Below are 23,942 nucleotides of genomic sequence, written 5' to 3' on the forward strand. Positions count from 1 at the left end.
GTGTCGTTTAACTACAGATTTTTTTTTAGTTGTGGTAAAATACACATAGAAAAATAAAGTGAACATTCGGATGAATATGAATATGTCGTAGAGTTAGACAATGGAAGACTGTGTAACAGTTAAAAGGAACAAACTAGGATGCTTGTAAGAGGGACTCAGATGATCGACATGAGTTTGGGTAGGAAAAGAGGAGAGGCCAGGAGGAAGTTGCTGATGAGGAAAACAGAGATCAAGAGACTGGGGATTTCTGTGGATCCATCTCAAAACCTAATGTTGAGTGAATAAAAAAGTTACCCAAAGATACTTACAGTTTAATATCATGTATGTATATTTTCAAATCCATAAAGCAATACTAGATATGATTTATGGATACATTTATGTATAAGTAAAATATGAAACCTGGATGGAAATGACCTATGACAATTTTCACATTATTCCCGGTGTTTTTCTGCATACTTTAAATAGTTCCTAATTAAAATTAAATAAGCTCTAGGAACAAGATCCGTGAAGAAAACTGGGAAGTAGGATGAAAGGCCCAGGTAGCAAGGCCGAAAGAGGAAGAATAATTCATCCTCTAGGACTTGTAGGGAAGAAGTAAAACTGAAGGCAGAAAGTGAAGGGTTTGGAAATAGGAATGTAGGAGTGGAGGAAGGTCATGCGTGAGAGCTTCCATTTTCTTACAGGAAGTAGGAAGGAGGGCCGTCTGTAAACTGAGAGAAGGGAAGCGTTGAGGAGGGTCTCTGAGGGTGATGCGAGAAGGGGCTAGCTAAGGACCAGTGAAAGATCACTGGGTAACGCCAAAGGCACCATCGAGGTAAGACAGCACGAGTGGGTCCAATCCCCACAGATGCCGAATTTCTGAAGCAGTATGTGCACGAATGAAGAAGACATATTGTAGCATCCAAGGTTCGGGTTAGGTATTGGATGCAACGGGAAGAACGATTGAGTGAATTTAGGATGCTGGTGGGAGGAGGTCGGAGGATCAACCATGAAATCGGGCTGAGTAGTGAAGGAAGAGAAGCTAGAGGGAGCTGCTGTGTGATAGGAAAGCAATGAGGATTCAGGGGACGGACATCACTATGAGGTCAAGGGGCAGATGACAGGGCATGAGAAAAATGGAAGAGGTTGGCGTCAGAAAGTGGACTGCTGGGGAAGCCCTACTTCGGACTATTGTGGGAGCACTTTTTTTTTTCCTAGAAGTAAATTATTTATATCTCTGCTACCAGGAATCACTTGGAAAAGCTTATTGCCCCAATATTTGTTTGCTTATCTCAATTTTCTTGAGATAAGCAAACAAATATTGGAGGCTAACTACGGAGGGACAGTCGGATCAATAAGACTCAGTGTCCAGTTCAACTGAATTATAGCAATACATAGTTGATAACCGGGTATTCAATTAGGTATTTATCGGAGGCAAATTTGGGTGCTAATTAATTAAGCTTTGAGAAACAGGCAGACAGAGGCGGTCACTGGAAAATCAGTCTGTAGTCTGTGACTTCAGATCAGGGTCAATGCTTTACCTTCCTAGAGAATGGCTCAGGAACAAGGTCGGGCAGAATTTTACATACAAAACGACAATAGATTCACCTTCAAACACTAATAAGAATGAAGCAAGTCCTGGGAGTATGATCCACCTGGGACTGTAAGTCATCCCAGCAGCCTCTTCGCTCCCTCAACTCCCAGGACAGCCCATCCCAAATTCGAATTTGTTGCCACAGACGCAAGCCCGGAGGAAACGGGTAGGACATAATTGCTCTACCATGGGGCGGGGAGTTCAGGAACAGGTACTACTATTTTTAGGGGCACATGGGATTTATTTTAATCACATATTGTAAGACACACAGACATGGAATGACTGTCATGAAGGGAGAAACTTATTATACATACCGATCCCAAGAAACGGGAGGCACAGCAGGCCACACGGGGCCATCAGGATCAGTCAGGAGGCAGAGGGAGTGAAAGCGAAATGAGGGTGAGAGACTTCACTGTTTTCTGTGGGAAGGCATGGATAGGTCAGGGTAAGCAGGCTTAGGACTGGCTTGTTTGAGTAATTTTGACGAGTGCTGGATGTAGGACTTGTCTATAGTTGTCTGATATCTGCTCGGCTCTGGGTGATTAGAGCAGGTGGCCCAGGATAGCGGCCCAGAGTGTGAGAGCTTATGAGGGAGGTAGTTGGGGGTGGGGGTTCTGGATTGGTTGGTTTGTATATGAAAAGCATGCTCAAAAGCCAATTATTCACTATGTCTAGTAATTAATTAATCCTAGGAGGGTCTGCTCCCCCAGGGTCAGCAAGGCCCCGGATATTAAAGCATCACAGTTACAATGGGCTATCCTGAGAGGTCACACAGGGTTGAAAGTATGTGTCTAATGGGTTACAGAGAGATCAATCTTTCCCAATTCCAAAAATGGAACTACCATAGTGGAGAAGTTACAAATTGTAGAGAAGTTGTTTGCCAACTAGTGACATTTCTAAATTTCTCAGGTTTAATTAGTATTATATATTATATTAATGAGCATAAATGAAAATAAGCCATACTTACCTAGGCAAGTATTTTTGTCTCATATTCTCAATGAAATAAAACATCAAAGATCATTATAAACCCAGAAAGTAGGGGTCATGCTATTTATCCCTATTGCCACTAGATGACACTAGCTCATCGCTTTCATAAGTCGCAACGGATGCCAGCTCACCGTTCAATTAAGATCTTTTGTATTTAGATAAGACATGTAGCTTTGCAACTAGTCTTAATAATTCCAGAATACGATGGCTTTCAGAAGATGCAATCAAGCATGCCGCACCTTCCACAGTTCATAGAATCAGACCTTTGCTAAAGCCTCACCCGACCCTCTGAAACTACGAAATTGTGAGCGTGCCATGCCCGTGTGTGCCTTTTCCTGTGGGGAGAGAGCGCTCGTGAGAGTTTAGAGTTCTCTGGGACCCTCCTTCTGGGCCGAGAAAGAAGTCAAGCACTGCTACCCAGGTTCCTCTTTTGGCCTTTTCTAAAAACTAAGGTGGAAATAAAATAGCCTCTCAGATACGACTTTGTGACACTTAAAATTTTTCTGCCCAATTTGTGAGAATTGGGGTAATATTTTTTTAATATAGCCAGGAGTAGATGGTAGCAATGTGTAGCAGACCCGTGACACCAGACAGAATGATTGCTGAGCCGGGCAGAGATCTGGGCAATGAATAAGGAGATGCTGTCGAGGATTCGTTATTTTTTAGGAATAGACGCCAGAAAATATATCAGACACTGAGACCAAGGTCCTTAGCGAAATTTCCATCCAAGAAATGCAGGGGACAATTTCATTCAGGAAAAAAAATGGTCAATAACTGATGGAGAAAAAAGACATGTAACCATTTTTAAAGCAGTCAGGAGGTCTGGTATGCAAATGTGTGACTAAAGTCACTGAACTTTAGCTTTGGTCTCAAGCATCTATTTACATACAAAGCACGGGGGGAAATAATATTAATTTGAAGTCACGCATCGCCTTTAAAACTTACAGAGTTTGGGGTAAGTAGTCTTAGCTCAATGGCGCTTATGTCGGGTGTCGGACTGTGCGCTGTGGCTTCTGCTGGTAGAAGTGGTCCAAGCTCCCCAAGCGGCGTGGGGAGGGTCGGGGGGGGCTGTGCCTGACCATCGCTCCAGGGAGCTTCCCGCGACTTCCGCCTGTCATCCCCGCCTCAGTCCTCAGGTGTGCGCTGACCCTCCGACACGAAGCCAGATCTTCCGTCGAGATCCGCGAGTCGGTCTGTGGTTTAACGCTCTGGTGCGTTGATCAAATGGCACAGGGAGGTGCTTACTTTGTCCTTCCTCCATTTGTCACTCAGTCATGTCTTTCTCCCTGCTGCCAGCCGTGATAGCCAGGCCTCAGCTACCCACACCTGATCGATATACGATTCCTATCAAAGGGAAGAGAACTTAAGGTTCCAACTGTTAAAAAAAAATGCGAAAAAATTTCTGCTTCATTCCTATTAGGTTTATTCTGAGAGCAGAGGGAAAGCTATACAGTGGGTGTTATTGTTTTACAAGTAAGAAAATCGAGGTTTTAAGAGTTTAAGTAAAATACATATATATATATTAGGTAACTTCCCCAAGGTCACGAAGCTGTTAAGTGATAAAGACGAGATTTAAACCTAAGTCCATGTGGCTTGAAAGCTCTAAACTGCTCTGTTCTACACCCAAACTATTATTGTTATGTTTTCTGTTTTTTTCAGATACAATGACGATGGCTACATCGAAGATGTTGATGTAAATTTCATAGTGTGGGAAATACATGGCAGGAATGACTATAGCTTTAATAATACTATGAAAACGGTATGATATCCTAGAATTGAAATAGAATTTAGCATACAATTAGATGTGTCTTTTTACTTTAAGTCTGTATAGAAATTGTCTAAGGAAAATAAAACCAGTCAGCTGCGGGTAGGAAAAGAAAAACTCCACATAATCTCTATATTAAATTCTGTGACTACTAAAATTCATCTATGAAAAAAGAAGTCATTGTCATATAAAACAGATTTAAAGGGGTCAGAAAAAATAAAATAATGTTTCTAGCAAGATGATGCAATTATAGATAAACATTTTATTTTCTCTCCACACAGTATTTAATGTTTGGTTATTTATGGATGTGCCGTTGGCTTTCGGACGTTGATCACATTTGTGCTAAATCAAATGGACACTCTCTAGTCTTCATCTCGCTTGACTTCCTTGCATCACTTGGTCCGCTGACCTCGGCCTCACTGTCCCCAGACTCTCAGATTTCCTTCATCCTCCGTGACTGGTCGATCTCGGCCTCCACAGCGAATCCCCCTTACCCTGTGCTTTCACTTTGCAGGCCCCACACAAGGGCCTACCACGCCCGACCCCCACACTTCACTCTCACCCCAAGTGGCTTTCTGCCTCTGAGGGCCTCCCATCCTGACAGAGCCTCTCTGAAAGTCACCGGCATGGGTTCCGAAGATCCTCCAGAGATCTCGTGCTCAAACAAAATAAGAGATGACTCTTTCCAAAGTAACTTTCTCCTCTATCTGAGACCGTTTTTTAATTCTCCAAGAATATAACCCACCTAGATGGCAGCCTGCTACCACCCTCCAGAGTACCGTAAAAGCCAGTTGTCTTCTAATTATGTGACCCAACAAATCCACCCCGTCACACATTCCTCCTGTACTTGTTCAGTACTCAATATGTAAGTCCTTCTGGTCTACCTCCTCATCACAGTCTCATCCCTTAACTATTCTATCCTTCGCATACATCAGCCCAGACTCCCATTACTCTCCATCTACTCAAACCTTTCCAAATGTACCTTAGGGTTAAACGCCCTTAGATCCTTTTTCAATAAATGATCCTCAGAGAAAATCACTTGCCCTATGTTTCTACCAAACCAAGGTCCTCTCTCTTACCTATATACTTAAGGATGAGCTGTGGAATCAATGTTCTCTCTAATCCACAGTATTATTTCCAGATCATTATCTCCTTGCCCTAAGTAAAATGCCATTTGTCATCTAGTTGACATCTAACCCATCACTACTTATTACTGCCATGTACTCAGAACTTGATGATTTCTCCTCACACCCTGAGAACAGTTCCAGTTGAGTCCCAAATTGTGCCAGCTGTCAGGTACGGTTATTGATAGGAAGAAGCTTTCTAAAGCCATCTGCCTTAGGTGGGGCCATGTGACTGGTTCTCACCACTGCAGTTGGAGCAGAAGTTATATGTGTCATTTTCAAGATGAAGTGCTTAAAGAGGTACTACATGAACCTCCATCCTTCCTATCTTCCTTTACATGTCAGTTTATTACAGCAACAATTAAATATGGAGTAGACGAGAACTGGATGAAAAGAGTCCAGTGAGGGGACTTTGAGGAGCTATGAGACAGAAGAAGCCTGAGTTCCTAATTCATTTCTTAGAGAAGAATCATCCGTAAGAACCACCTAACCAGGGACATCTTCACTGGACTATGTGTGACCAAAATTAAACTTTTAATGTGGAAACCTCTGAGAGTTGGGGTTCATTATCGCTGCACAGAAGAGACTACCTCAACAAATAACTCCCCCCATTAAAATTATATTTAACTTCAAACATTTCAGTCTCCGACCTTCAACCCCTAATTCTTTAGCTCTCTCATTGTTATTCCTAATATTCCTCTGCCTCTCACTTTTTCTCATGCAATCTAGGTATCCACTAGATTGAACCCTCTGCTTTCTCCCTCCCTACCATTCTCATTTTTCTTCTTTTCCTGTCTATCTTAAGTTCCGATGGTTCAGTCCTTCGACGACTGTTTTGCCAATATCTGTATGTCACTGTTCCCAGTGTTGTCTCTGTGCACTGTTACGGCGCCTTTAAACATCAATATTTCTGCCTTATCCATGCCTATCTTTGAGCTGCAGATCACCTCTAGGGAAAAAAAAATGAAATTGCAGAAACTGGAATTAGGATCTGAGCTATTAGGAGTGATGGCTGAAAAGAGAGTTAGTCGATTGGAATAGAGGTCAGAAGGAAATATCCAGAATTATATGCAGAGATATAAACTGATTTAAAATATAGAAAAGAGCATAGTGGAGGTTCGGTGCTAAAATGTAAGAACTGGAGTCCTAAAAATAAGAGGAAAGAGGGTCTTGGCCAGAAGCAATATTTTCTGAAATTGATGAAAGACATCAAGGCACAGAAAAATCAATCTGCATCCAGAAACACCATTGTAAAATTTCTAAAATCAAAAACAAAGAAAAAAAATCTTAAAAATAGCCAAATCAAAAAAAGAGAATGCCTTCGAAAAGTAATTATAAGATTTAAAGCTGATTTTTCAATAGAAAGAATGAAAACCAGAGAATTTGGAACAAAAATATCTTTAAATTACTGAAAGAAAATAATTTCTGAACCTGAAACTCTATATGCAATGGAAATAGGCTTTAAAAATGAAAGTGAACAACAAATAATGTTTTACAAGATACATGAAATTAAAAGAAGAAAAAAATTAAGTAAAAAAAAAATTAAAGAATGGAATAAAAAATTTTGAGAGAAAGTGACAAACGTTAAAGATAAGCAAAGAAGATCTAATCGGTAGATAAATGAAATCCCTAAAAAAGAAACTCAAAGAAAGGAACAAAACCAACATTAATAATTCAACAAAACACCCCACCCTGAGAAAAAAGCTTTGAAGCTTCATATTGAAAGAGCATACCATATACTTGAGAATGTCAAACCAGAAGAGCCAAACCAAGAGGGCATCTTGGCAAAAAGCAAGCAATTTATAAGAAAAATAAAATTAAATTATTACCAGACATTTTTTATAGCAATGCATTAGGTCAGGAGAAAAAGAAATAAAATATTTAAGATACTAAATGTAAGATAAGGATTTTTATATCCAGCAAAACTGATAACACTATAAAAGATATAAACTGCTATCAACATGTATAAAGCTCAGATAACATTGTTCTCGTGAGCCTTTCCTGAGTGATTTACTGAAAAGCTTCAAACAACCAAAAGTACTAAGGAAACATCAACATAAGAATTAGAGGGACCATTATATTATAGTGTAGAATTACTTATAAAACTAAAACCAAATAAAGGTTAAAAGGAAAAAAGGATAGTATATAATGGATGTATTTTCTGCCAATGTAGATATAGTACAATTATAAACATGGTAGGAGAATGCGAATAGCTTATGCAAGGAAAAGTAACTGTTTTTAGCAGTCGTGACAGTGGTGGTAATGTTTGTGTTGTTACTCTGAAGCCATGAGGTATGTAACGTGAGAGAAAGCAAATGTATAATGATGAAGAACTATCATTCTTCATCAAGTGTTTTTGAGTAAAAGTAAGGATATACATATGTAAAATAGAAGTTCAGACAAAAATATTGATTTTGAATAGAACTCAATATAAAATCATGAGGTACTGGATATTGATCTGGATATAGATATATAAATATAATGTTTATATAGAGAGATGTATAGAGAAATAGATAAATTTTTCCTATACTGTCTGTTAAAATCCCTGGAAACATAACCAGTAGCAGTAAACATCCTTAGTACTCAGATTGTTGTCTCGAAATAGCATTTCCCACTAAAAGTAACCAGAGATTCTTAGTACAATGGCTGATTCCAAGCCTGGAGGAGCAAATGTACAAGATGAGCCTGGAATGGTTTGACATACCCAACGGCAAGGAAATGTCAAAGACTGCTAGGTCACGTCAATAGTAATCAGAAGCCAGCACGAAGAGATTCTTATTGGCCAAAGATGGGACGATTCTAGCTACAAATTGGATAGTTATTGCAATAGGTTAGAACCCATTAAATACATCTATCTGTTTATAAAGAAGTTTTTTTAAGTTCACCTTTGGAGAATGATAAAAAACCAATTTCTTATTTTGAAAACTGGCAAATAAAAAGAAACAACTATTTATCTTACTTTCCTCAAATAAACTATACCAGTGGGTAACCAAACAGTAGAGAGGAATCGTTTCTACAAAATTATTCCAGTTTGCAAATGGAAAAGAAAAAAAAAGATAGAATTGGAATATCACCATTTCACAACCCAAATATATATATGGTTATTATAAACAAATTTATATCAACCAATTTGACAATGAACAAATGCCTTGAAAAACATAATTTACCAAAGTTACTTGTATTCCAAAAGGCAAATTGAAATCTCTAACCCTAGATGGCTTTCCTGATAAAGTCTATAAACATTTAAAGAAAATTTTACTTCAGCCTTATAAAAACTCTTCTAGAGTATTAGGGTTAGGGGCGCACTTTCCAACTCATTTTGTGAATCCACAAAGACCAGACAAGAGCCTTAAAAAAGAATTATGAGCCAATCTCACTCATGACCATTGATATAAAACATCTAAACAAAATAGTAGCAAATCAAACTCATCGGTGTATTAAAAAATAATACATCAGGCCAAGTTTTGTTTATTTCATAAATGAAGAGTTGGGATATCATTTGAAAATCAAAGTATTCCATTGTATTAACAGAATGAAGAAGAAAAGGCATAAGATTATTCTAATAGTTGATGAAATGTCATTTTATTTAAAAATTGTCCATATATAACATTATTTTTAAATAAATCTTAGAAAATTATAAATAGATGGTAACTTCCTTAAATTAATAAAATGTAGATACAAAAAAAAAAAAAACCCCAAAAAACTATAGACAACATCATGGTGAAAATTTGAAAGCCTGAAGTCAGGAATGAAATAAAGATGCCAGTTATCGTCACTTCTATGCAATGTCGTTCCTGATCTTTGTAATAAGGCAAACAATAAACAACAAAAATAAATAAAAAGTATAAGGATCAGAAGGGAAGAAATAAAACTGTCACATTCACAGATAATGTGAAAACGTTAAGAGTTTAAATTCTCTCCATACAAGGTCAAGATACAAAAGTCAATTGTTTCTCTGTACATCAGCAAACATTTAAATAACAAAAAATTAAACATATAATTTTCAACTGCATTAACATATCTTAAATAGTTAGGAGCAAACTGATATTATATATATAATCTTTTGACAGAGTGGTTGTTTAAATGAAGCCCAAACATGGAAGTCAATGCATGAGCTTAACAAGCACCTCCCATTAGAAGATGCTTGGGGACCAGAGGTAAGAAAAACATTACCTTGCAAATTATTTATTTATAGTAAGTAATTTGGCATTTCTGTATTAACAAAAACATGATGTCACTACTTTAGATTTAAATTTGTCTTTATAAATCAAGTCCAATTTTTTTGTTGGATTATATTGTGATTTCAAAAATGCTTCATCTTAATTTCTGTTTGACCTTCTGTTGCTCCTGTGTTACTAACAATTTTTTTAAATTTTCTCTGCTTAAAATCTGTGTTTACAGATTATTGAATATCCTGACCAACATGTTGAAACATTGAGAGTGAGTCTTTCAAAGAATGCCCAAAGTTTCAACTCTTGTATGACTAAGAAATCATTTCTGAATGTCAACTATCAATCCAATACAGTTTTCCCTCTTTTTCGATTTGATTTTCTCAAATTGAAATTAATGTATGTCATTTGGAGAATCAAATCATAACTCATGAATAAAAGGTGACATCTGGTACCTCAGCCTATGAAATATACACCCTGCAATAAGGTGACGTTGTTTCCGCAACAGAACCTATGCATTTCAAGACAGAGAGATCAGCAAATGATGTGTATTATCCTCTATATTCACTCCCAGCATCCCACTTTCCATCCCCACTTCCTATCTTTCCAGCAACATAACTCTAGAATCTTTACTCTAACGACCCTATGAACAATCTTTCGACCCCAGCAAAACTCCAATCTATTGATCCTGCCACCCTCACCCTACTTCCAGGTTATCTTCTCCCTCTTTATCCAGGTTAAATTCCATGATCAATAACCATATCACTCTATTAATATGCGCCCTCAATTCCTTTGCCCACCCCTGACTTCTTATTTGTGTGACTAAATCATAACCCTGGTTAAATTCAACTGTCTACTTTAGCATTAGCAGCTGACTGTGGCAAGAGGAAAACACAGCCATGCTGACTTGTTTCATTTTAATTTCATGATTAAAACGGTCCCATAACACTGCCCAACAGACATAAGCGTATTTCTCTAGTTCATTCCCTCTCCCTCTCACGAACAGTGACTGCAGATTTTCTCTTCTCTCCTAAAATCTCCAACGCCTCTCCCCTCCACCCTCATTCTTATCTGATGAACTTCCTTCCTACTTCACCAAGAAAATATGGCTGTTATTAAACCCAGTGCAAAATCCTATTATTTAAAGAAGCAAATATTTTTAAATGTGCAACATGTTGCCATATTGTTTTTAATATTCTGTCAGCTATAATTCTTTATAACTAGTTTCCCTCGTAGTGGAACCTAGTTTATATTATGTTTTTAAAAGCATTATTCTAAGAAGATGTCCTTAGTAGTCCATAGGCTTCACCGGATTGACAAAGACCCATAAAAGGAAACTTTTACACTTACAGACACACAGACACACACACACTATGAGATAAGACATAAAAAGAGAAAGACTAAACTTTGGGTCACTCTGCTTTCTAGAGATTGGGGAAGTGAGGAGGGACAAAGGAGATGAAAAGGAATAATCCAAGAATCAGGAGGAAAGCCAGGGGAGTGTGATGTTCTGGGCATCATGTAAAGCAAGTCTCAGATGAAGGGAAGGATTGCCTGTGTCAAACCCACAACTAACATAGGTCATTTGCGATGAGGATTGAAAAGTGATCATTCAGTTTAGCAACTTGGAGATGACAAGTAACCTTGACAGGGTCGTTTTTGGTGGGATAGTGAGAGACAAAACTTAACAGACGTGGGTTTAAGTATGGAAAAAAGGAATTCAAAGCAGCAAGAAGAGACATCTCCGATGAAGAGTTTTGCAGGAAAGAGGAGAAAGAAATAGTGTGGTAGCTGGAGAGTGATGAGGTCAAAAGTGGGTCTTCTTTCTTTTAATTAAGTTGAAAGAAATAACCACATGTTTACTGATGGGAATGATACAAAAAAAAAAAAAAAAGAAGGAAGGAAAGGAGAGGAAGAAAGACAAACAGAAAGACAGACAGAAAGACAGACAGGAAGGAAGGAAGGAAGGAAGGAAGGAAGGAAGGACGGACGAAATTGCTGATGCTTCCATTAGCATCTCAAACCTCACATGTCCAAAACCGAGCTTCTGTTTTCCACCCGACACACACACTCCCTCCTTCTTCCCTCACATAACGGAAACTCCATCGGTCTGGTCAGGGTAAAAGCCTCTAAGAGTCATCTTATGCCCCATTTGGTCTTTCAGGAAACCTTATTCGCTCTCCCCTCAAAATATCTCCTTCATTTGTTTACTTCTCACCACCCCAGTTGTCACCACCGTTCCAAGCCACAATCACCAACCATCTAGGTTGTAACGACAGTCTCCTAACTGGTTTTCCTGCTTCAGCCTTGCCTGCCATGAATCTATTCACAAGACAGCAGTTAGAACGATCCTTCTAAGACACAAATGAGAACATGTCTCTCTTCTGCTCAAAACCATGCGATGGCTCCAACCTCACTTCGTTATGACAAAGCTTACGTGACTTCCTGCTCCCACCCGCATGACTAAGTTAGCTTCCTCCTTCAGGTCTTTACTTAAGAATCAACTAGTCAGCCATGAATTCCCTGGCTGCTCTATCAAAAAAGTTACTTATCACCCCATGATGGTCCACATCTTCCTACCCTATTTTCTTTAATGTCATTAGCATTTATAACTTGCTGGCACATTGTGTCCTCTGCTTATTTATCCTACTTGTTATAAGGCTTCCCAACTAAAATGGAAGCTCCATGACAAAAGAAAATTATGTTTGTTTTGTTCATTGCTGTATTCCCAGCATCTAACCCATTACAGGTGCTGAATAAATATTTGTAGAACCAATTAATTGAGTATAAGCCACCTAGCTGTTATAAAGAGTATTATTCCAAGAAATCCTTAGAAATTAAACTAATAATGGAATCAGTAAAAAACAGAACTTACTCTCCTGACTTTTGTTGTCGGGCATCCAAGGGCCTGGGGTTGAGGATATGGGTGATACCCTATATGCCAAAATCTCACAAAGCATGCCCAAACGTTCTAAGATGGTGCCAAGATAATATATATTTCTTTGGAAACGATGAGCCACCTGATAATTAACTCACCTCAACTAGTACGATATAGTGTAGTAGTTCTCAAATTTTAGTGTACATCAGAATTACCTGGGGGACTGCTAAAACAGAGCTCTGAGCCCTACCGCCAACATTTCTGATTCGACACATCTGGAGTGGGCCCCAAAAGTTTGCATTTCTAACAAATTCCCAGGTGATGCTGATACTGCTGATCTCGCGGTCACATTTAAGAACCACTGAAATAGTGGTTTACATTGTAAAAGGATTCGGAGAGCCCACACCAGGCCCTAAACATTCAATCCTACTGTCTGAGAAACACAAAGCTCACTGCTAAAAGGGTGAATTCAACCTGGAGTCTGACGATAATAGAATACTAGTGATATCCTGGTGAGTAAAGTTAATACATCCTTACCGAAGAAGGGTATATTGACTGCATAGTAACTGAACCGTGTATTAACTAAACATGGCAATCAGAGGTGCTCTTTTCCTGAAACACACCTGGAATGAAATAACATTCCAGTTCTGGGGGCTGCACTGATTGCTACACAGCCCTGGTTCTGCGGGGATGAACGATATTTGCATAAAAGATCTGGAAGGAAACTCTAGAGATTGTAAATTCTCAGGAGAAAAACTGAAAGACTCAAAAAAAGAAGTGCCATTATCACAGGTTCTTCCAAGTTATTGTTAGAGCTTAAGAAAGAAATGGAGGATGTGAGCACCGAATGGTCGGCTCCGTGCATGGAACTCGGGAGGGGATTCGAGTTTCTGGACTTGGCTGACATGCTAGTCTGAGAAGTCTCTGGCTGCAAATGAAGTGTAATCCATGAGGCTAGGGAAGATTTGTATTCTCCGAGACTAGATGGCTTGATCAAGTGGTCTTTCAACCGAAAAAGAAAGGAGGGAAAAACAGTAATTGAAACAAAAGTCCAATAATTTAACAGGAAATATCAGGTATGACACAAAAATAAGAGCGACGGTCAATGGGTATTATCATCAGTCACATTACAACATAAGTAGGTAGGAAATTGAAAACAATATGAACATTTCCAGGTATCTACAAAAAAGACATATGATTATAGAAGATGAATATGTCCTTATTAGCCATGCTTTGTTGTGGTGATATATGTCATTCCTGCACATATTTAGCATATGGCACGTATTCTTTCAATCAAGTTCATGGTCCCATGTGTTAACTAACTCGGTGGAACAAGATGTTCCTAGGCCAGTGTTGATCTAGAAGACCCCTCCACCAATTTTGTATGTATAAATTACATATATATATATATGCAAATATATATATGTATGTGATGTATCATGTTTTCTAGTTAGGATACATCAAAATATAATGAGTGGTTGTCAGAGGCAGGGGATAGGGGTAGGCATGATGGGTGAAGGGGGACAAAAGGTACAAACTTCCAGTTATATAATAAATAATTCCTGTGATCAGGAATTATTTATTTACACAGCACGATGACTATAGTCAGTAACACTGTATTGCATATTTAAAAGTTGCTAAAGAGTAGATCTTAAAAGTTCTCATCACAAGAAAAAAAATTGTAACCGTGTAGTGATAGATGTTAACTAGACTTATTGTGATGATCATTTCACAATATATACAAATATTGAATCATTATGTTGTACACCTGAAACTAGTATAGTGTTGTCAATTATATGCCAATATAAAAGAAATAAACAAATAAGGAAAAGGCAGAAATGAGTTTTTCAGTGTCCAAAGGAAAAAAGTAATAATGACGATAAGCCTTTTTACACCCAATATATTGTTTTTTACACCCAATATATTGTTTTATAAATATGTCAGAGATTGCAGTGGTAGAAAGAGACAAAGGCAAGAAATAGTAGAAGAGGTAGATAAAAGAGAAAGGTGGAAGAATTATTTTGTAGTTTATCAAGACGTGTAGTATCACTTCGTTAAATTAAAGAAAATCACCAAGAGTTTTAGGAACGGCCCTTATAATTAAAATATAATTATAGAATGATTCACCTATATATATAAAAGAAAATAGCCTGCTAAAAGAGAAGTCGAGGAATTCTCAGTGTGGAGGCAATCATCACCTTCAAAAAATTCACAAACAGGAAGGTAAATACTGGAGTGTATGTAAAGATAAATCGAGAGAGCTGTACAAGGGAATGCTATGTCTATCAGAGGTTACATAGCCAAATAAAGGGACTATATGATCTGTTCCTGATTACTTCCAAAACCAAGAAGTTAAGAAAAAATACCCTATCTGCCATACCATCGTATCGACAATGTCACAATGTAGAGAGAGTCTCAGGACAGAACCGGAAATCAATACCACGTGAACGAATCAAATGACAGTTGCTCATTCAAAAGCTAAAGAAAGAATTCAGCTACACTGAGAATACGTGACATCTCTCAACGAGCATCTATCCCTCCATCTATTCCAGAATAGATGGAAGCACAAATTTTAGACCCCAAAAGATAGGTAGGAAAAAAAAAAAGCATAAAGGATATTGATAGCCAAAAGCTCTGGTACATCAAAAGTAATTGCCTCACAAGTCTTATTTCCTTCAAATGAGAAACCTCTCAGAGAGCAGACTGGTCGAGGAGGAATCCTTTAAATCCAGTGTGAAAACATACAGGACCTAAAAGAACACAGAAGCAATGCTCTGTATTATTTTAGGGTCACAGATCTGCAAATTTAACAATTTTTTAATGTTCTTTTCTTAGCTTTAATAAAGAGACTTTAAAAAATACAGGCTCATTTCATCTGTGCTTTTAAAAGAGGAGACATGGGATAAATATTCTTTCTAGTTTGTATCTCGAGATCCACAGAGGGACATGGTAGTGATAACTGAATAAATAAAAGTCCTAGGGGAAGATGAAAACCCAAAGATATACCACCTTGACTACTGTTGTGTCCATACCTTATGATCAAAGTAGTGTCTGTCCCCAAATTAAGCATCCTTGGAGGATTTTGTGCTTTTTTGATTTAGGGAAATGATATGCTTATACTCTCAACACCCTACTAATTTATTATCATCTGCAAATAAAAAATTAATATAGCATTTGTTTTCATTAAACTTCTCTTTCTACCAAATGTTAGTCCAATATATCTTCTAAAACTACTATACAATGTTAAAATGGTAGGAGGGGATAGCCATTACATCTCTAAATAATTTACCAAGATAAATAGATGAGAATATAAGTTTGTCTGTTAAAGCCAGATAATGACTTTAAGGTTTCTGTCTTTGTTTCCTGTTCAGAACTATAAGCACTGTTTTTCTTATGCTGTTGGAAAACCAGGAGACTTAAATCAACCATATGAGATTATCAACAAATCTAACTATAACCATTTAGTGTGGCCGATGCAGCATACTGGAATGTATGTGTTTCGAGTGAAGATCCTGGACCCAAACTATAGGTGAATATAAATGTTTTTTTTTTTAATAGTTTTAGCATTAGTTCCTCAAAGTTTTCTTTTCTTCATTTAATTTGATGTCACCCAGATATTCAGTTATCGTTATTCTTATCTATATATTTGCTATTTCATTTTGTAGCAATCACATTAAACATTCTATGGGTGTGGGAGATAAGATTTCATGTTAAACATTAATTAAATTAATCAATTCGCAGCTACGTTTGAGTACTTTACTGTGTTCCTTGGCTGTGACAGATGCAAATATAACATAAGCACAATCTCAGCCTTCAAGATGTTTATGATTAAACTGGTTGAGAAAGGAGTGGGTGTACACACAAATCAAGGAGGTTAAATCAGCGCAAATATACGTGAGATATTTTTCAAATATAATCATTTGTTTTATCGATGGGCAGAATAATAATTCGGAGATGAGGAAGGTCAATGCTATTTTGAACATCGGACGAAAACTTCCTGGAGAATATGGAACATTAGTAGAATTTACATTTTCCAGAGAAAAGAGACTGAGCAGAAGGTTTCTCAAATAAAAGAAAAAATGAAGAGAAAAAATAGAAAGTTAATAGGAAAATCCAGTAAAACAGGATATTTAAACGACATTCTCTCCATCTCGCACTTTGAGCAAAAGCCCCAAAACCGGTTTCTTCCATGTCCTAAAAATGATCGTCAATGCAGAACTTGACAAGAGGGTTCTCAAAACCGATTCCTCCCCCTTCCCCTCCTTAGCCGTCCAAAGAAGGTGAGAATTGATAAGGCTAATAGTGAGGATTTCTTCAAAGAGAGTTTTCTGAATGTGTATTTTCCCTCCCCCCAACTCAAGTCAGGGAGCTTCAGAGAACCGCTCAGGAAAACTAACTTGGGCCTCTTGGTTTGGGAGTGGGGAACACAGGCCATCCCTAATGCTCATCTAGAAAGCTTGAAGGTAAAAGGCTGCCTCAGGTACACAAGGAAAGCTAAAGGGTGCTACGGGGCATGGAAATGGGGCTTTCGCCAGTGTTGGGGAGAAATGTCTACACTTTCAGATGGGTTCATATATGGACCTCATGAAAGGAAACTGGACTTGGGTCATCATGAAAGGGACTGTCCCTGCTCACCTCAGGGGTAAGGTGACCCCAACGAGAGAGAACATGTGGGGAAAACCATAGGAAGCCAGGAGCTGAGGTATGGTTGGTAAATGGCCACGCAGAGAAAGCGTCACCTGAGTCCTGGAACATCAGGTGACATTTCTCAGTTACAAGATGGCGGTGTATGAAGAAGCCATTCGTGTGCTGCTGTTGGAACGCTAGTTCTCTCCCCTCAGAGAAAAAGCTAATGTTTGGGCATCCAAAACACGAAGCCTCTCAGGCACCTAAAATTTTGATCTTCTCCTCTTACATATGTCTAACTCTGGAAGGTTAGCAAGTGGGAGAGGAAGTTTAGGGAAGTTTAGCGAAGAAAAGATAATGAATGTCCACGCCCAGTGCTACCCCTTTATGCATGATTCAGGCCCAAGCGTGGGGAAGAAAAAAGTTTCTTACTGTTCGAGAGACTAAAGCTTTATACGCGGATTGGACTAGGCTTTTTGTTACCTGGATATTTTCTGCCCAATATTTTATCCAGGGACAGGATATCTGGTGACAAGAGAGAATAAAATTTCTATTTTGCTCAACAAAGTCCAATAAACGAGTTACACTAAGTCAAGAGGGGAGAAAATTCCTAGTAAAAAGAATAAAAAATGTCATATCTGGGGTCACCATTAACAGAAGAGTTCCACAAAACGCTAACTTGAAGAGACACCTGCACTCCCATGTTCACTGCAGCATTATTTACAATGGCCAAGACATGGAAGTAATCTAAGTGTTATCCATGGAAGAATGGATAAAGAAAAGGTGGTATATATAAAAAACGGAGTATTATTCAGCCATAAAAAAAAAAAAGGAAATTTTTCCATTTGCAATTGCATGGGTGGACCCTGAGGGCATTGTGCTAGAAAGTCTACTTTGCTTTGAATCCTAATTTTGCCACTAGTAGCTATGGAGTCTTAAGCAAATTGCTTTGTCTCTTTGAGCTTACTTCTTTGTCTGTAAAATGAGTCGGTAACACCTATCTTATAGTATTCTGAGGATTAAATGAAGACCCTGGGTAAAAATTCCTAATTTTGCTGGGCATTTAGCAAACAATAAAATTAAGTTTCTTCTCTCTTCTCCCACATGAAGTTATGTGAAATCGGATCATCAATGTTTAGCTACATCCTGTTGCATTCTAAGCGCTATGCTAAGTTATGAGAGATACTCAGTAACGCTAGATATAATAACACAGTTTCATGTATCGACTTTCTAACATTCATAGCTTCCCAAAGGGGTCAGCCAGCATCAGGTGAACATCACAGGCTCTTTGACCAGAAAACCCGGAATTCAAACCCCAGCCTTAGTACTCACAGCTGGATAAACTTTTGCAAGTAGTTAACTATCTGAGCCTCAGTTTTCTCATCTAAAAGGAAGGGTTGCTCTAAGGATTAGCTAAGATAATTCGTGGAAAGCATCTGGTACACTGCCTTGTACACAGCAAATGCCCAGTTAGTATTCATTTTCAATAAGTAGCAATGCTCAATATATGTTAATTATTGTTTTTGTCAATACTTATTACTGTTAATTATTATTAATATCATTATTTCTGTGGCCTTGGGAACCACCATCAAAATAGTATAAAGCTTTTAGGAGGACAGTGTGGTTGCAGTGACAAGCCCTAGGAATTTTATAGTGAGCTACCTAAGTCACGCATATGGAAAAATCATCACCGCTGTTATGCAAATATATTTATTCTCAAGAAAACAACACCTTAACTAAAATTAGATATGATTTGATTGTTAACATAGACATGTGGAGGGAGTCTCAATATCTTCTACTTAATTTACTCTTTGATATTACTTTTCTGATTTGCAGTTTCTGTAACCTCACGGCCATATTTGCAATAGAAATCTATGGAACGATTTCCAGGTAATGACTGTGCCTAATCAGGCTTTAATGAGGGGAGTTGTAAAAGACACGGGTGGCAGCTAAAAAGGACAAACACCTCCCATTTTCCTGGGACACTCATATCTCTGCCCTATATGGGATGTCCTAGAAAGTGTATGAATCTCTTATGCCAGGACACGGCAGAAAGGAATTCCTAAGAACTGTTATTGCAGCCGGGGTCTCCTTTTGTTCCACCCCCCTTAACAGCCACATGTCTTTCAACTCCACCTAAGGGACACACAGAGACTGTGGCAGTGGGACTGGGAGGGGACAGTGGCTGTGCCCCCACCGACCCCGAGTCAGCCCTTGACCACTGGCCATCGTCCCAATGCATCCAAGAAACGTGTAGTAAAAGCATTACCCTGGGCTCCTCTCCAGTGTCTTTGGAGAGCAGAGTAAAAAGTCTTAATAGTAAAACTGAGACCACAAATGACTTGGCTTCTCTGCCCTGGACCTGGCTTTTTTGGTTTTGTTTTTGTTTTGTAAAATATTAAACAAAAGTGAAAGACAAGCAATTATTTATGGCCCTACTTGAAATATTACTGACTCCTCAATTTTTTGTGCTAATGGGAAGTTAATGGTGCAAATAATCTGCACCTGAGCTAAGACGTGTCGTTTCTAAGTAACTTTAGGAAACTATAGCCTTTCTGCAGCCACTTCTCTCATATATTAATCATACTGTCTATTTTCCTCTGGTCAGCCTCAAACACTAAACATTTTGAGGGTAGACAAGATGTCTTATTAATCTTTGTTCTCTGTCAGTGGTATAGTAGCTAGTTATTCCATAATTTCTAATGATTTTTTTTTTTCTTATTTCAGTCCAAATGGCGACCTGGTTATTGCTTTTCTCTTTCTCCTGATGCTACTGTTCTTCAGTATTCTAGTTTTGAGCTACTTCCATTATATGAGGATTTATAGACAATATATTTATGCACCAATTCACAAAACAAAGAGAGTAAAAGATTAAGAAAGATGAAAGTTGGTTTACTATGGATATATGTATGTAGAAAGAATGTGTACATATACTTATATTGAAAGGATGTGTTTGACCAAGAAATACTAAATATAAGCTCATAGCGTCATCAAATTCAGGATCTGAAAAATGTTCTAAAATTACTCAAAACAGAAATAGTTTCACATATCTTGTTTGTTATGAAATTAATTCTTTGTGTGTTTGCATTTATCTTAAGGTAGACTATGTACTCTTATAAGGCTGTTGTTAAAAAATAAAAATTTCTAAAAAACTAAATTTGGCTATTACATTCCTTCTTAAGTATGAAAGTAAATTTTGAACATGTATAAATATGTCAAATATTATTTTGCATAAAACTTTTCACATGAAATCTTACATGGCTATAGTTAATTTATCTAATATGGCTAAACTTAATAATGTGTATAGATTCAAATGTATTTCAGAAGTTTTTCTAATGGGAGTCACACGTGAAATGTAAAATTTATGATATTGCAAGTAAGAAGCGGATGCTCTAAGTTTTAAGTTTAAATTTTTTATTTTAATGCTCAAAGAGTCTTCTTAATTTGTCTAGATGTTATCACAGCTTTCTAAACAATTAGTAACACTCAGAGTTGGACCAAAGAAGCAGAACCAGTAGGAGGGGTGTGTGTGTGTATGTGTGTAGTATCAATGGTTATCATGGCAAAACTCTAGAAAAAGAATTAATGCCTATCAATAGGTAAATGGTTGAATAAATGATTATATATTGACCATATAGATCAATCTGTATTCATAATTTAAAAGATTTTCCATGAGGTTTTATTAAATAAGAGCAAACTACAGAGAAGTATTCACAGCATGATTCCATTATACAAACAAAAGCTCTGCCTATGAAAGCAGGAAGACAAGTATGGAAGGATACATAGTATTTTGTTTACATAATGTGCATGTGTGCGTTTATATGTATCAACAAGGGAAGGAGAGTGGGCATGAATGAAGAGATGTAGAGAGGAGAGGATATAAACAAAACCTTCAAAACTGTGAAAAGGAGAAACAACAGAAAAATAACATAATTTTTTTTTTTTTACATAAAGCGATGTGTCTCTACATAGAGACAAATGAAAGGGTGATAGTCACTAACCTTAAAAATCATATAATTCCAGAGGATACTTGTTTTCTTGCTATTGCTTCCCACCACGTTGAACTTAAACTATTTAATTGATCATAAAAAATAACACTCCTTTCATCATGAGCAAAAGAATGGGAAATGAAGTGGAGACCGCAAGTGTAGACAGTTCAAAGAGTTCCTTTTTTTCTGCGACAGGAAGCAAAGGAACAGAAGGGCAACTGGAGGGGGGAAGATGTTACTGGATATTGATAGGAATAATCCAGGGAAAATTGATGATATGGGGCAGTGGGGGGTAACTGCCTGATTAAAATCGTTGGGGAGGCAAGATGGAATGAGACCCAGTGCTGAAACTGAACGTTTCAAGCGTCGTTATGGGAGGGAAGCCAGAGTTCACGGCTGATGCAGGTAGGCTGCTGGGAAGATCAGCGGTTTGCGGCGGCCGTGAGAACGCTCCTCGCAAGCCTCCTACTGCACGAGTGTAATTGACTCGGCTTTAGCTGCTTCCCTCTGAAATCCACGGCCACATGTGGGTGAAGGCCACGGCCTGCCCCCCAGGCTGCTCCCTGTCCCGTGACTGACTGAGGTGGGACTACTTAGGCAGACTTATGCTAGCCAGAAGCCATTCCTGACAGCTTTACCAGACCTTCGTCACACTGCAGGGCAATGACGAACTCCTCCACCCAATCTCTCTCCATCATTTCTCCCTCTCCCTCTGCCCGCCTTCCCTCCGCTCTGTCAGCCTTCCATAACTTCCTATTTCCTTTTATACAGTTTCTTCCGCTAATAAAATCCTTGTGCATCTAATCTCAGGTTAGTGACCGTTTCTCAGAGGACCTGGACTAATAAGCGGTAATACCTATGGTCTGAGAAAACAGGCTCTCAGGGGAGATTTGGGGCTGGCTCACCCAGCACCCAGCAGAGCCGGTACCACCCTGAAGGTTGCATGCACGGTGCCTTCAGATGGTGGTTCAGTTGCTAAAGTGTTTGTTGGTGGTGGCCCAGGGAAGGGCCCTGGTGGCAAGAAGTGCTGTGGCAGATGCAATGGTGCATTTGAAAAACCTAGGGCTAACAGAGATAGCAAAGTTCGCTGGCTATATATGTATGTATGTATGTATGTATGTATGTATGCAGAGATAGCAAAGTTTGCTGGCTATGTATGTATGTATGTATATACTGAAATATAAATGACACATAACGTATACATTTATGGTGTACATTGTTGATTTCATTTATATATTGCAATATGATGTATAATGTAATATAATACAATACCACTGTGGCATTAGCTAACACCTCTATTAATTACACATCACATAATTATCATTTCTTTTTTGTGGCGGGAACAATTAAGATCCAGTCTTTTAGCAGCTGTGAAGTTTATAACAGTATTGTGGACTAGTCACTATGCTGTGTATTAGCTCTCCAGGACTTATTTATTACTAGTTCCCAGTTTGCACCCTTAAACAACACTTCCCCAATTCCCCCCACCCCCTGGAAGCTGGTAATTCTCTGTTTTTAGGAGTTCAGGGTTTTTTTTTACATTCTACATATAAGTGCAATCATACTTTATTTGTCTTTCTCTGTCTGGCTTATTTCACTCAGCACAATGCCTTCAAGGTCCATCCATGTTGTTACAAATGGCTGGATTTCCTTCTTTCTCATGACCGAATATCTCATTGTACATATATATACCACATCTTCATCCAGTCATCCATTGACAGACACATAGGCTGTTTCCATATCTTGGCTATTGTTAATAATACTGCAGTAAACTCAAGAGTGTAGATATGTCTTCAAAATCCTGTTTCTTCTGGATATACAGCTAGATGTGGGATTGCTAGATCATATGGTAGTCCCATTTTTAATTTTTGAGGAATCTCAATATTGTTTTTCACGGTGGCTGCACCAATTCGCCTTCCCACCAACAGTGTACAAGGGATCCCTTATCTCCACATCTTCACCAATTTGCTATCTCTTGACAATGTGAAGAAGATTCACGAGACAGAGCAGTTTAAGTGTGAGAACCAGAGTGCCTCTGTGGTAGCTCGTAAGGAGATTGTCATCCCCAGTAATAGAAAGGCAGACACAAATGAATGGTAGGCTGCAGACCTGGAAGTCACAGGGCTCCAGAGATGTTTGAACACTCAACCAAGGCAAGTCTGTTATGCAAAGGTCAAGGCTCCAGTAGGGAAAACCTGGGATCCTGAAGTCTGGGACAGTGTTACCTGGATGGATGTCTCCAAATACGTTGTCTCTGTATACACACAGCACTCCACACCCACCCTCTGGGCATGCAGACATGGCCCATCCCTCTTTAGCAAGAGCTACCACTCCTGCTGAGCTGGAAGATGCTGCAGAAGCCTCTCCCCCATAAGACAATGGGTGCCCCTACCTCCTCTCCTGTATTAAATCCCAGCAGAACCCAGGTGACATGCCAGGCCTTATGAGGGAGGGGAGAATTACAAAACTTAACCTGCATGTACTAGCGGCAGCCAGGGGAATACACCTGGGATTGGATTCCAAGAGTTCCTTGAGACTGGATAAGCGTTTTCTCAGGATATGGAATTTAACTAACACTCTTGCAAGGATCCTAAGGGATGGGGCAAACTCACTGGTGGGGTGGCTCTTAGAAGCCTGGGAAAAAATGATGGCCAACGCTAGGCAAAGTAAAAGAGCCTGGGGGTTCCGGCAGTTTGTAGGGGAAGAAATAGAAAGGCTGCAGGAAGTGGACAGAGGGCAGCTGCCGCGTCCAGCAGGATTTACCACTCGCTGGACCTGCAGGGGGCTGTGGAGATGGTTACTAGAACACGGTGGTCTTAGTGACAAAATTG

The 23,942-nt window shown here is 38.7% G+C and overlaps 1 protein-coding gene across 1 annotated transcript in view; it reads left to right on the plus strand.

Moving 5' to 3' along the window:
• The window catches only part of CATSPERE (catsper channel auxiliary subunit epsilon), a 91,524-nt gene extending 70,320 nt beyond the window's left edge, over positions 1 to 21,204 (plus strand). The window contains 6 exon segments of the mRNA XM_015591265.1: positions 4,220 to 4,319; positions 9,520 to 9,606; positions 15,868 to 16,025; positions 18,959 to 19,012; positions 19,850 to 19,985; positions 21,034 to 21,204. Of these exon segments, the coding sequence (XP_015446751.1) occupies positions 4,220 to 4,319; positions 9,520 to 9,606; positions 15,868 to 16,025; positions 18,959 to 19,012; positions 19,850 to 19,985; positions 21,034 to 21,204 (706 nt within the window).
• The last annotated feature ends 2,738 nt before the right edge of the window (positions 21,205 to 23,942 follow it).

Source organism: Pteropus alecto, unplaced genomic scaffold (assembly GCF_000325575.1).
Source record: "Pteropus alecto unplaced genomic scaffold, ASM32557v1 scaffold115, whole genome shotgun sequence".
NCBI lineage: Eukaryota > Metazoa > Chordata > Mammalia > Chiroptera > Pteropodidae > Pteropus > Pteropus alecto.